Raw genomic sequence first — 12,739 nt, forward strand, 5'->3', positions numbered from 1 at the left:
CAGTAAAAGCGTATTAGGTGAGTATGCGGGTGACATCAGGCTTAACAAGCACTGCCTGTGGGGGGTGGGGGGAGGAGGCGGCAGGAGGCCACGATGGCCATGGCAGGCAAGCAAGATGCCCCGCAGCCCGCCCTCTCTGTCCACCCACAGAATGGAGAGCCCGTGGAGGCCCGGGAGAATGTGAAGTGCCCACGAGGCTGGCACGTGAAGAAGAACTGGGCTGTGGAGCTGAACCACGCGGTGGACAACGAGGGTCAGTCCTCTGGACAGCAGCTGAGGGTGGGGCCACCTGGAGCTGAAAGTAGCCAAGCTCTTGGGTGGGGTAGGCCGGGGTTCCTGGGGGTCCCCAGCCTCCAGAGAGCGGGGCCTCCACCCATGCCACAGACATGGGTCCCAGCTCTGAGACAGGGCAGGTGCTAAGTTCCTCCCAAGCATGAGAACTGGGGTCGGGTCTAGAGCCCGGCAGGTGGCTCCAGGGAAGGAACGATGGGCAAGGAGCTGGAAGACCTGGGCTCGAGACGCAGCCTCTGCTACTTATGGTCTGTGTGACCTCATGCATGTCCCAGGACATCTGTGAGCCTCACCTTCCTCGTCTGTAAGATGGGCACTTGGGCCCAGGCCACCCAGGTGACGCAGTGTGACCACACCTTCCTTTGTGGCTGGAGAGACCAGGACGTGAGGGACAGACAGCACTGCCCCCTTAGCCTGCCCTTCCGGGGCCCATTTCTCAGGCCTGTCCAAGCCTCTGAGCCTGTGGGCCCCTGGGCACCCACAGGCTATGTCCTGGCCCCACAGGCTGGGAGTACGGAGTGGGCATCCCGCCCGTGGGGCTGCCCCAGGTCTGGAACTCAGTGGAGAAGACCTACTACTCGTGCCGCCGGCGGCGCTGGGCACGCGTGCGCTACCGGGACCACGGGAGGCTGAGCCATGAGCAGGAGACCCTGTCCTTCCTGCAGCTGGTGAGGGGCTGCCTGGGCAGGGACCTGGTGGGACTACAGGTGGAACCCATCCCGGGCCGGGTGAGAGGGCAACTCTGCTCTCCCCGCAGCACCATCCTGGCCTGGCTGAGGATGAGACGGGCTGGGAATACGGCACCTTCGGCTCCAGGTTCCACCTGAACCCGCAGCCCCAGGGCCGGTTCCGTCGCCGCTGCTGGCACCGCAGGCTGGCCCCCAACAAGGTCAAGGGCATTGCACCCATATTCCTCCTGGAGGGATCCTTGGTAAATCCCCAGGGACTAGGTGTCTCCTCCCTGCAAACCCACCTCCAGAGCCAGGACCCCCCGTCCCCCCGCCCCGGTGCAGGAGGCAGCTGGAGACGCCCCGTGTGGTCAGATGCACTGACCGCTGCGGGTGGGGGGGACCTGGGCCCTGCAGCCACATGCTCAGGCTTCCGACGGGGAGAAGGATGGCCTAGGCCTGGGCTGGAGGAGACAGGAAAGGCACCCATGAGCCTCAGGAAGTCTGTCCGGGGCCCAGAGTATAGATATGAAGCAGCAAGTTAGGAGGGAAGCGGACATGGCATCGTCAACACGGAGGCTGGACAGAATCAGGAGCTCCTGGAGGGCTCCCCCAGAGATCAGCCAGCCACCCAGCCTGCCTTTCATCTACTGCGTCTTCAACAGTGAGCATTCAATCAAGAGTCTGCTTGTGTGGCCCCTGAGACGCCCAGCATTTGAGGGCAGGGAGGAGGGCACGTGGGGTGGGGATCTTGGGGGCAGGTAGCGGACACGGCTCCTCTCTCACCCAGAGCCCCACTACTACCAGCTCTTCTGCTACATCTACCAGGCCCGGAACTTGATGTCCAACCACATCCAGACATTCCAGGGTAGGCATGGGCACCCTTTCTCCCCCAGCCCCTCAGGGGCCCCTCCACGTGGCCACCCAGCAGTAACAAGGATGTGTTGAGGAAGGGGATGACAAACGTGCAGACCCCTGCCCCCAGCAGCTTGTGTTTGGGGAAAAGACCCAAGAACAAGGAATACAAGGCAGGACCGCTCTTGAGATGTGTCCCCAACACTGTGAAATCAGGAAGGGGAGGCTTTGTCCCAGCGGAGGCCACTTAGCTGGGCCTTGACGAGGAAGAGGGAGGATGAGGCACAAAGGTGAGAGAGGGTGACACACTTGGGAACCAATTGTCCCCGGTGTTGGACAGAAGATGAGGGGTGGGGAAGAGGTGTGGCAATGTCCAGCCCCGTGTGGAGGCCCCATGGGAAGTTTCAGGCGAGTCATGTGCTCCCGCCCTGGGCTGGCAGTGGCCCAGTTTGTCGGGAGCCAGACGGATGGACGAGGGTCTGAGCCAGAGAGTGGGTGTCTGCTGGGAGCTGTGCCCAGGGCATCAGCACCCTCATGGAGAGGGCCACGCGATGTTCCTCAACGCCAAGGCCACTTGCTCATGCTGTGGAAGGGCAGCCACGTGTAGCCTGGCCCCCAGCACCCCTCTGTGTCTGTGATGCCTAGGCCCCAACCGAGATAGCGTAAGGTGGCCTCTGGGGAGCTGGAGTGGCTGCGGCTGCCCGACCTGAGCCTCCCTGGGTACCCGGTCCAGGCGGCCGCAGCCGGAAGAAAGGAAAGCCTCACGCCATGGCTCAAAGGCACAACTCTCCTCCCCTTCCACCCCCAGGGCCCTTCATTCGGTTGGTCTTCTTGAACCACAGCCAGCGCACCCAAACCCTGAAGAGCTCTGCAGCCCCTACATGGGCCCAGACGCTCATCTTCCAGCACCTCCTTCTATATGAGAACCCCCAGGACACCAAAGAGAGCCCGCCATTTGTGGTGTTGGAACTGTGGCAGCGGGACCCCCGGGTAAGGTGGACTGGGCTGGGCAGAGATCTGAAGAGTTTTTGTTTTAGAGAATATTCAGAAAGCGCTCCAGCGGGGCCTGATTCGCAGCGCGCGTTACGAGAACATAAACATCAGCCCTGATCCTGGAGTTGTCGGAATCCCAGGAGGAACCAGAACCCTGCCGGCCTGGCCTCCGTGTTTTGTGACCTTCCCCCTCCCTCCAGGGCAATGAGAGCTTGTGGGGACGGTGCACGTGCTCCCCGGTGGTCTGGCTGGACGTCCAAAACCGAATCCTGCCCCCCATGAGGTGGCACCCCCTTGTAAAAGGGTTGGAGGAGGAAGAAGGCGAGATCCTGGCGTCCTGTGAGCTGATCCTCGAGACCGAGGTGCCCGGCTGGGAGCCTGATGCTCAACGCCCCCACCCTGCCCGCTCCCCTGCGGCAAGTTCCCTCAGCAAAGTCCTGGGGCCTGGGAACCAGAACACTGGGCTGGGTGGTGCGGACCCGCCCAACCTCTCTCTAACTCCCCCGTCAGCTTCTGCCCATGGGGCTCTGGGGCCACCACTGAGCTCTCGTAGGGTCCCGCTTGAGTTGGGCGGTGGGGGACAGTAGGACCAGCCCAGTGGGCCCTTATGCTCCCTGCTCTCCCACCTCATCCCTCTAGAGTCTCAGACAGCAGCTGCCAATCTTAAGTGTTCCCTGGAAGAATGGGATCTACATCCTCCCCAAGAGCATCCAGCCCACCCTAAGGAAAATGGCTATTGAGGTGATGAAGCATGGAGCGGGGTGGTTGGGCAGGGCACAAGCCGCCCCCAGAGCAGTCAAGCACCACGGCACGCTCTCTGCTGACCTTCTTGGGCCTTCTGCCTTCCTGATCCAAAGCTTGGACCCCAAAAAGATACCATGTGAGCCATGCAGGGAGACAGCAGAGAAAGGAACAGCAGAAGCTCTAATAGAATATTTAAACATATTTTAATGCAAACCTCTGCAGTGGGTCATAGACAAAGGGCTTTAGCATTCATTACCTGCCACAAGTGAGCCTCACGCGGCCCCTGTGCAAAAAGTAGGGACCACCTTCCAGAGAAGGAAATTCAGGCTCTGAGAAACAACACATCCACGCAGTGACACCGGGGCTCAGTGGCAGTGCCAGAATTTAGGCCCAGCCCTGCCTGACTCCAAATGCCAGGATGTTTCTCACCCCTTCTGAGAGTAGCACGGAGGCCCCCACGTTGGAACCTACGTTCCCTACCACAGACCTGGCAAAGGGCAGAAGAGGGTCAGGTCCTCCTGGCACTGAGCCAAGATCAGGCCACTTGACTTGTTCCCACTCTGGCCCCGAGGCGGCCCTATGAGTTGGGTGTGGACAGCTCCTGGGTACCCAGTGTTTGTCAGTTAAGAGCGAGATCCCAGGGTGCTGGCTCACTGACTGGCCATGGAGTTCTGTTGAGATCCAGGTCAGCCACGAGCTGGATGGCACCGAGGCGCCTGAGAAACCTGGGGCACCCCAGTTGCTGCGGGCCTGGGAGGCAGCCGGCAGCCAGAGAGGAAGGGTGACGGGCACCTCCCTCGTGCAGGAGGGAGGACAGCACCCAGGCCGCGAGAACTCATCCCCGACAGGACAGGAGGCCTGAGTGAGCCTTCAGACTCTGCCTTCACCCAGCCTCATGCCCCAGCCCTGCAGGCCCCCTACAGCCCCATTCCTCCCAGGCCAGGACCCCATTACAGACGCATCACCTGCCCCTCTCCCCACCCGCCTCCGTTCTGGCAGATACTGGTCTGGGGCCTTCGGAACATGAAGCAGGTGCGTTTGCCCCGGCTCCTAGTGGAATGCTGGGAAGAGTCCCTGCAGACAGAGCCCATCAGGGACTTCCAGACCAACCCCAACTTCACCCAGTCAGCCCTCTTCCTCACGCTGGTAAGAAGGCCTCGGGCGAGGGCTGGGGCAGCCAGGGCTCAGGGGAAGCCTCACGCTCTGGCCTCTCCTGCGGGCTGCAGTACATGCCTATGGATGAGACCTTCGCGCTGCCCCTGGAGCTGAAGGTGGTGGACAATCAGGACTTCGGCCAGGAGACCGTGGTGGGGCAGGCCAACGTTGACTCCCTGCATCCCTACTTCTGTGACCCCTGGGCTGAGGACTACGTGCCCCCACGGCCTCCAAGTACGGCCCTTTCTCCTGGCCCCTCCCCCGGCCTCGCCAACAAGCTGGCGCTGGGAGTGGGCGAGGCCCTGGCTGCGCCGAGGGGTTGGTGCCCCTCCTCCTCCCCCTCCTCCCCTCTCCTGGGGTTCATGACTGCGCTTTCTCCACGCAGTGCTGTCCGTGAAGAAGTACCAGGAGGTGAGTAAAGGCTGGAGGCCCCATGCCATTTAGAGGAGACAGCCGTGTGCCTGAGGAGGGTGCAGATTAGACAGAGCTCTGACACTTGCAACCCCAGCGTGAGGCCTCCTTGCTCACAAGAACTCGAAAGCAGCGACTCTCAACCTGGACTGCACATTAGCGTTGCCCAAGAGTTTAAAAACATCCTGATAGCCAGGCTATGGACCGATTGCTGGGAGTAGGATCCAGGGAGCATCCGTTTTTTTTTCAAGCCCCAACCACCTATGCCCCACCCCCATCCCAGATGATTCCAATGTTTCCAAAGTTCAGAACTGCTGCTCTGGAGCAACGCCTCTCAATCTTGAAATGCACAGGGATCCCTGGGACATCTTCAGCACAAGCAGATTCGGATTCAGGAGGCCTGGGGTGGGGCTTGAGGCCCTGAACTTCTGAGCCCTTCCAGAGTTCAGCCTGGAGCTGTGGGCCATGTGAACCTCCTTCTTGGCCCCAGTCCTGTGTCTGAGGATCCCTGAAGCAAAAGGCCTCTGTGAAGGGCCAGGGAGCCAGGGAACGAAGCTGTGGCCTCAAACCCCTCCCCCTCTCAGAAGTCAGAGATGGTGGGCGGGCTGGGCAGCCAGGCCTCGCCTTGCTCACCTGCAGTCATTTTTCAGCTCCTAGGTTACCTCTATGAAAAGTTCTGGTTCAAGTCCAGCAAAACTGAGGTGATGTAGGCTCAGCCCTGGGGAATAAGCAACAACTCCAGGCAGCTCATGGAAGTGGGGGCAGCCGGACTCTGGGCAGAGGAAGGCCACTGTGCCTTCTCCCCGAGGGCCAAAATGCCCCTCTTCCCTGCCAGGATGAGTACGACCAGGAAGTGGACTGGTGGAGCAAGCTGTTCTGGGCCACGGGAGATGCTCCCCAGGCCCCGACGTACAAGTACAAAGACTATCACACCCTGAAGGTTCGCAGGCCCCTAGGAGGGGAGACTGCTGAGGGATGAGGCCAGCACACCCGGCCCTGAGTCTTCAGGAACTGCCAACCGCGGGGTGGGGTGGGGTGGGGGATCCTCCTTGTCTTCACGAGCCTCCGGGCCACGCCGCCACTGGCCACGCCCTTGTGGGAACCAGGGCTGACCTCAGCACAGACGCTCTGGGGTGAGACCTGAGTGGTCCCTAAACCCCTAATCCTAGGAATGGTCCCCTCTGGTGGATCCCTGGCCAGCTCCCCCCACCAGCTGGGTCCCACGCACCCTCCCACAGGTATACGACTGTGAGCTGGAGACCGTGCCGGCTTTCCAAGGCCTGCAGGACTTCTGCCAGACCTTCAAACTCTACCAGGAATGGCCCAAGCTGGACAGCCCTGTGGTAGGGGAGTTCAAGGTGTGTGTCCCAGCCCTGCCTAGCTGCACCCATCACCTTGTGCCCTTCTGTTCGGGGAAGACTCTGATAGGAGCCCTGGTTCTATGTGCTCGGCATGAGGATGGGGCACGGAGGGCTTGACAAATAGTCTTGAGAGTTGGGGGCAGAGACTGACCTCTGTAGGGACTCAGGGTGGCCTCCCCCCACACAGGAAGGGCGAGGGCTTCTTAGTCCCAGCTCAGGCCTGTGCTGCTCTCGGAGGCCCAGGAGCCTTCGAAAACAAGTGCTGGCACGAAGGGCTGGGTGGGGGTGGAACGAGAGCTTCCTTCAGCAGAAACAACACAGTGGTCCCTGCAGAGCATCTCTGCAGCACCTGCCCCCACCCGTCCTCACGGGCTTCGCCTCTGCCATCTTCAACACAACGCCCTCTCCTGACCTTGGACCAGGGGCACCGCCTGGAGGGCTTTATAGAGCCAGGCCAGCACTGCCAGGCTGGCGGCCAATACCTTCCCTCCCCAACACACACACAGGGCCAATTCCGTGTCTACCCCTTTCCTGAGAATCCAGAAGCCCCCAAGCCCCCTCGCCAGTTCTTGCCTTGGCCTAAGAAAGAGGACTTCCCTCAGCAGTGCTTGGTGCGGGTGTACGTCGTGCGAGCAATCAACCTGCAGCCCCAAGACAGGAATGGCCTGGTAACGAGCAGCCCCGAACCCGCAGCACTCATCCTCCCTGCCCCCACCCCTGGTCCGCATGTCCTCCTCACTTCACCCTACATCCCAGCGTCCCAGAGCTTCCTCAGGCTGATACCCAGACTGCCAACTTCCCACAGGCCCCCTCTGGTACAAGGGGCTCCTTTCTGCCCCACTCCCATCCTCCCTGACCAACCAGGCTGACTCTCCACTTCCTGTACTCCTCTCACTTCTATCTGAACCCCAGTGTGACCCTTATGTGATCCTGAAACTGGGAGAGACACAGCTTGGCAACCGGGACAAGTACCAGCCCAACACTCTGGACCCCATTTTTGGCATGTGAGCTGCCCCAACGCACCCAATCCCACGTCCCCGCTCTCATCCACTCTATGCCGGGAGTTCTCACGTTCCTTTCTAGCCTCCACGTTCCTAGCACGGTGTCCAACAGATGGAAGATGCATCAATGGGCAGCCCAGCTCTCCCCTCCCCTTCAAACACTTTGCCTGGGAAGGGAGCTCAGACCCCACACCCCTGGCCTATCAAAAGTTACTCCCGGCCACAACTGAGGGATGGTTACTGGTGGACAACTGCCATCCCAGGCTCTGCTCTCCACATTCACCAGGGCCAAACAGGGGGTGGAGCTCGGGCGCACGGGGCCAGGACGCTGGAGAGGAAGGCGTGTAGATAACATGGTCCTCAGTCTCTGTGTCTCTAACACTCTCACCCAAGGATGTTCGAAATGAGCTGCACCATCCCCCTGGAGAAGGACCTAGAGATCCAGCTGTATGACTTTGACCTATTTTCTCCCGATGATAAGATTGGAACCACAGTTATCGACCTCGAAAACCGACTCCTGTCTGGCTTTGGGGCTCGTTGTGGGCTCTCCAAATCCTTCTGCCAGTAAGCGTGGACCTGAAGTGGAGCAAGGGATTGGGGGGGTTGGGGGGGTGGAGTGAGCCCATGGCTCCCCTTGAAGACGCCTGCACCCCGGGCTGGGGAACCACGGCCCAAACCTGTCTGTATCCCTGCTCCCAGCACTAGTCAGCCTACAGTGTGAAGCAGAGGCTTCTCTAGGACTCAGATCTTCCCAGCTGTTTCCCACAGGTCAGGGCCCTTTAAGTGGCGGGATCAGATGCTCCCAAGCGTGCTCTTGGAACACCATGCCAAGCGGAAAGGACTGCCTCCACCTCTGTTCACCCCTGAGGATGACTCTGTTTTTTACAATGGGAAAAAATTCAGCCTGCAAAGCTTTGGTGAGAAGCACAGCACACTGCCAGAAAGCACAGAGCCAGGCCTCTGCGCAACCAGTGGGGCTCCAGCATGGAGAAGCTGCCAGAGGGCACCCCCCTCCTCGTAACGGATAACCAAGTTCACTGCCCAGGCTGGGGGTGGAGAAGGTGGGGGCCCACATGAGAGATGGGAAGGCTAATGACCTCACGATCCCCTCCTTCCATCCCCCTCCAATCTAGAGCTCAAGCCCCCTACTGCTCGCTTTTTGGGATCTAAGAAGGAACGCCTTGCGCTGTACCTCCTGCACACCCAAAGGCTGGTACCTGAGCACGTGGAGACTCGCACACTGTACAGCGACAGCCAGCCGGGCATCGACCAGGTATGAGGCTGGAGGGGCTGGATCAGGAGGCAGAGGAGCCCATCCACGCAGGATGAGAGGGGAAGGAGAGGCCAGGAACCCACAGATGTACGTGCAGAGAAGACACGAGGGTTCTGCGCATATTAATAAGCAAGAAGTCGCAGTGACATCACTTAGAATGGAGAAGTTCAGAGCTGGAAGGTCACTGATGAGAAACCGAGGCCCCATGTCAGTTGTGGAAGTGTTCAGGGGCCCTACCCGCCGGTGCCAGCCCTGCCTTAGTCTCTCCTGAGGGAGGGTGGGGAGGCAGCACCTGGGGTCAGAGGGCAGACATCACAACCCTGGCTTGGATGTTAACTGCGGACTGTGTTTTCTCCACGGCAGGGAACTCCAAACAGAAGGAATAAAAATCCCCACAGGCAGCCTAATTATCCCCTACCCTCCAGCCACCAGAATGACTCAACCCATTCTCCAAACCTCTCAAGCTGATAGCACATTCTAGGTACAAAGTTCTCTGCTGAGCACTTCTTAAAACCATCCTCATTAAACCTGATTTCTTATTAACTGCGGCCAATTTCAAAAGAAGAAAACTAGGTCACATGGTTTGAAGGAATCTATCTTCCACTGTTAGCAGTTCTACCCGCTTACTTTCTTCTCCCCCCTTTTCTCACCAGTTTCATCCCTTCTTTTCTAGACCTCTGTGCTTTGTGGATAGCTTGACATCCTTAGGACATGGTTCCACAACAAGAAACAGCCTAGAAATCACCTAGTTTACTCTTACTTGGGGCCACTGAGTGGTTAACAAACGCAGCCCCAACCCCATCCTAGAGCCCCATCAGAGAGGCTGTCCAGTAGAACCTGTTAAATGGCATCAACCCTCCAGACCCCAGTTACACGTGATATCCCTGTGCCGCAGCCATCAGCCTCAAAGCCACCATACACTACCAGCCTTGCTGCACTCTTCTCCCAGCCAAAAAAAGAAACAAGTGGAAGCTGGTGGGCGCTGTGCTGACTTCCTGTCTGAAGTCCATCCCACCTCCCAGATGCCTCAATACCCCACCGCTCGGTGTTGGAAACACAGCCTCAGCAGACCTAGAACCTGGGATGGGGCCAGCATGCCAACAAGGCAGACTGGCCAACCCCAGCCAGCTAATCCATCTCCATTCTAGGGAAAGGTGCAAATGTGGGTGGACATCTTCCCCAAGAAGCTTGGGCCTCCTGGCCCCCCAGTCAACATTAGGCCCAGAAAACCTAAAAGGTGAGTGACACCTATTTCCCGAGCACTGGGCCGGGCGGTGCGGCCCTCCCAGCGTGTGGGGCACCAGTGCCCTCCAACACTGAGTCACGATGATTCTTTTCCTCCGCTGGGAATCTGGGGAGCCTCCATCCCCTGTGGTCTCCCAAACGCAGCATGACTTGGGTGGGCACGGAGAGCAGGCTCCCAGGCCTCTCTTCCCTTACCGAGGCTGCAGCTGGGGAGCTATTCCTCAGCAAAGCCTCAGAGAACAGTGGCTGTAGGTATGAGCTGCGCTGCATTATTTGGAAAACTGCCCACGTGCACCTGAAGGAAAACAGTTTAACTACCGAGAAGATGGGCGACATCTACGTCAAAGGGTGAGGGGGAGGAGCAGGGCTCCAGCAGAGTGCCCTCAGACTTGCCTAGTTCTGTCATTCCTGCGGGTCCTCCTAATCTTGGGGTGATGTCTGTCCACTTCCACCCATGCCTGGCGTCTACTGGGCAGCCCTCCCGCAGGGCTCTAGCTCCGGGGTGGGGACGATCCACGTGAGCCCCAGGTGAGAGGACTTTGACCCCAGGTGGTTATTCGGGCTGGAGAAGGACATGCAGAAGACAGACGTTCATTACAACTCCATGACGGGAGAGGGCATCTTCAACTGGCGGTTCATCTTCACCTTGGACTACCTGGCGGCAGAACAAGTGTGCGTCTTGAGCCAGAAGGTAACAGGCCCGGGGGGCGGGGTGTGCTCTTCCTCCCCCCTCAGAGCCTGCGAGCTGCACCAGGACACTTGGAATGTGGCCTTGGGTGGAAATGTTCCCCTCCGCCCCTCGACCCCTCTCCTCTTCTTCCTCGATGGTCCATCACTGCTGGGTGATGGGCTAAGTGGCCAAGGGAACTCTCAGAGGAGACAGGCCGGTAATATGCTCTCCTGCCATCCTCCAGGACTACATATGGAGCCTGGACCCCACAGTGATGAAGTTCCCAGCCCGGCTCATCATCCAGATCTGGGACAATAACATCATCTCTGCTGATGACTTCCTAGGTGAGTTCCTGGCACGGGGCCGGTGACCACAGGACAGGGAGCTCCTCCTTGCTGACGGCATTTCTCTGGGCTCAGGGGTCCTGGAGCTGGATCTGTCTGACATGCCCCTCCCCGCCCGGCACGCCAAGCTGTGCTCCATCAGGATGATGGAGGCCAACCCCAAGTGGCCCCACTTCCTCCAGTACAAGCACTTCTCCCTCTTTAAGATGAAGACTGTAAGCGGCTGGTGGCCTTGCCAGGTCCTCGACGGTGGCAAATGGCGCTTGTCGGTAGGAGCTGGGGAAGGTGCCTGTTGCCTAGGAACAGGGCTGGCTGCTATGCTGCATAACTTGGCTCTAACAGACTCCTGGGGGCCTGAGCTAAACCCCTTTTCCTTTCTGAACCCTGGGAAGAGGACTTAAAACTCCTTGCTCCTGCCATCTGAGCTCAGCTCCTACCACCCATGGTGTTTCTAGGGTAAAGTGAAGATGACCCTGGAGATTCTGACAGAGAAGGAAGCCTTAATCAAGGCAGCAGGACGTGGCCAGTCAGAACCCAACCGATACCCTACACTCCACCCTCCCCTGTAAGGGTCCTGCAGGGCAAAGGCACCAAGTCTTTTCTCCTTGTTCACAAAGCCGAGCTGCTGGGTCTAGCAGTTTGTATGGGGTGGTGACCAGGGTAGGGGCTGACAAGTAGAGAGGGATAATTATCCCCCCCCCCCACTCCAGCTCAGTGCTCGGTTACAATCAGGGGAGAACGGCTGGGGACGGGGGAGGGTAGAAGCAGAAGTTGTTTTTTTAAAATGAAAGCGCTTTGCTCTGGATTACTTGACCTAAAGGTTCCCTCTGCCTTCCATTCTCTGCCATCTCTGCTCCTGGACAGACGCACGCATACCTTGCTCATGTGGTTTCGGTCACCCATTGCAAGATTTGTCGGTGTTTTCTGGAAACGCTACCGCTTCAAAATCATAGCCATCTCAATCATACTGCTTATAGGGCTTCTGCTGTTCAACTTTATCTATTCAGCTCCAGTAAGTGACAACCTTGGAGACAGGGGCAAAGGCGCACTTGCTCTTGGGATGACCCAAGAGAGAGCCTTCAAGTTGTTACTTCTGGCTAACTGCTGCCTGTTCTCTCTAGAACTATTTGGCCATGAGCTGGGTCAAACCTGAACTTCGGCTGAATGCTCCCATTCAAATATACGCCAATATCATCAATTCACTAAACACCAGCAGCACCAACTCTTCCAACCTCACCACACCCCATCAGAACCTGAAACCTACAACAGGCCATAAGTTGAAACTCCTCCAGGGACACATAAATCACCTGCGAGATATTTTTCCAAAACTTCCAGCCCCGCCAGACTAGTTCCACCATGTCTGCCAGGCCTTTCTCCTGCCCACCAACAGCCCTGCCCTTGGGCTTCCTCCGGGTTCTTTGTTTCCGGGGACTAGGGATATTCTGACCATTCTGTTCAGAAACCACTTCCAACAAGAAGGGCAGAGTTGTAATTTTCCACTGAAATAAACAACTTTCGTAACAGAGAGCCACCTTGTAATTTGGGGGGTTGACAACACCATGAAAGGCTGAAATCGCCAGTCTCTCAGACAAGACTCACAAGGACGGGAATGATGTCACCCTTACGCACCTCCTCGAGTGTCCAGGGGCCCTTCCACTCTAAGAGGCCCTGACATCAGAGGAAAACAGAAGGCAAGGGTGTCTGTGAGGAGTGGTGGCTCACATGGCA

At 58.5% G+C, this 12,739-nt stretch overlaps 1 protein-coding gene across 1 annotated transcript in view; it reads left to right on the forward strand.

The window, feature by feature from the left end:
* FER1L5 (fer-1 like family member 5) overlaps nucleotides 1-12,360 on the forward strand; it is a 53,466-nt gene extending 41,106 nt beyond the window's left edge. The window contains exons 27-53 of the mRNA XM_057740715.1: nucleotides 151-253; nucleotides 796-959; nucleotides 1,049-1,222; nucleotides 1,479-1,623; nucleotides 1,750-1,827; nucleotides 2,623-2,804; nucleotides 3,008-3,169; nucleotides 3,447-3,548; nucleotides 4,551-4,697; nucleotides 4,778-4,940; nucleotides 5,092-5,117; nucleotides 5,768-5,818; nucleotides 5,953-6,057; nucleotides 6,356-6,475; nucleotides 6,985-7,146; nucleotides 7,391-7,482; nucleotides 7,873-8,043; nucleotides 8,248-8,396; nucleotides 8,613-8,752; nucleotides 9,901-9,989; nucleotides 10,250-10,345; nucleotides 10,547-10,688; nucleotides 10,912-11,011; nucleotides 11,087-11,280; nucleotides 11,467-11,576; nucleotides 11,876-12,023; nucleotides 12,133-12,360. Coding sequence (XP_057596698.1) covers nucleotides 151-253; nucleotides 796-959; nucleotides 1,049-1,222; nucleotides 1,479-1,623; nucleotides 1,750-1,827; nucleotides 2,623-2,804; nucleotides 3,008-3,169; nucleotides 3,447-3,548; nucleotides 4,551-4,697; nucleotides 4,778-4,940; nucleotides 5,092-5,117; nucleotides 5,768-5,818; nucleotides 5,953-6,057; nucleotides 6,356-6,475; nucleotides 6,985-7,146; nucleotides 7,391-7,482; nucleotides 7,873-8,043; nucleotides 8,248-8,396; nucleotides 8,613-8,752; nucleotides 9,901-9,989; nucleotides 10,250-10,345; nucleotides 10,547-10,688; nucleotides 10,912-11,011; nucleotides 11,087-11,280; nucleotides 11,467-11,576; nucleotides 11,876-12,023; nucleotides 12,133-12,360 — 3,543 coding nt within the window. The remainder of the gene's footprint in view (nucleotides 1-150; nucleotides 254-795; nucleotides 960-1,048; nucleotides 1,223-1,478; nucleotides 1,624-1,749; nucleotides 1,828-2,622; nucleotides 2,805-3,007; nucleotides 3,170-3,446; nucleotides 3,549-4,550; nucleotides 4,698-4,777; nucleotides 4,941-5,091; nucleotides 5,118-5,767; nucleotides 5,819-5,952; nucleotides 6,058-6,355; nucleotides 6,476-6,984; nucleotides 7,147-7,390; nucleotides 7,483-7,872; nucleotides 8,044-8,247; nucleotides 8,397-8,612; nucleotides 8,753-9,900; nucleotides 9,990-10,249; nucleotides 10,346-10,546; nucleotides 10,689-10,911; nucleotides 11,012-11,086; nucleotides 11,281-11,466; nucleotides 11,577-11,875; nucleotides 12,024-12,132) is intronic.
* Nucleotides 12,361-12,739: the final 379 nt, after the last annotated feature.

This window comes from Hippopotamus amphibius, chromosome 7, assembly GCF_030028045.1.
Source record: "Hippopotamus amphibius kiboko isolate mHipAmp2 chromosome 7, mHipAmp2.hap2, whole genome shotgun sequence".
In the NCBI taxonomy this organism is placed as follows: Eukaryota; Metazoa; Chordata; class Mammalia; order Artiodactyla; family Hippopotamidae; genus Hippopotamus; species Hippopotamus amphibius.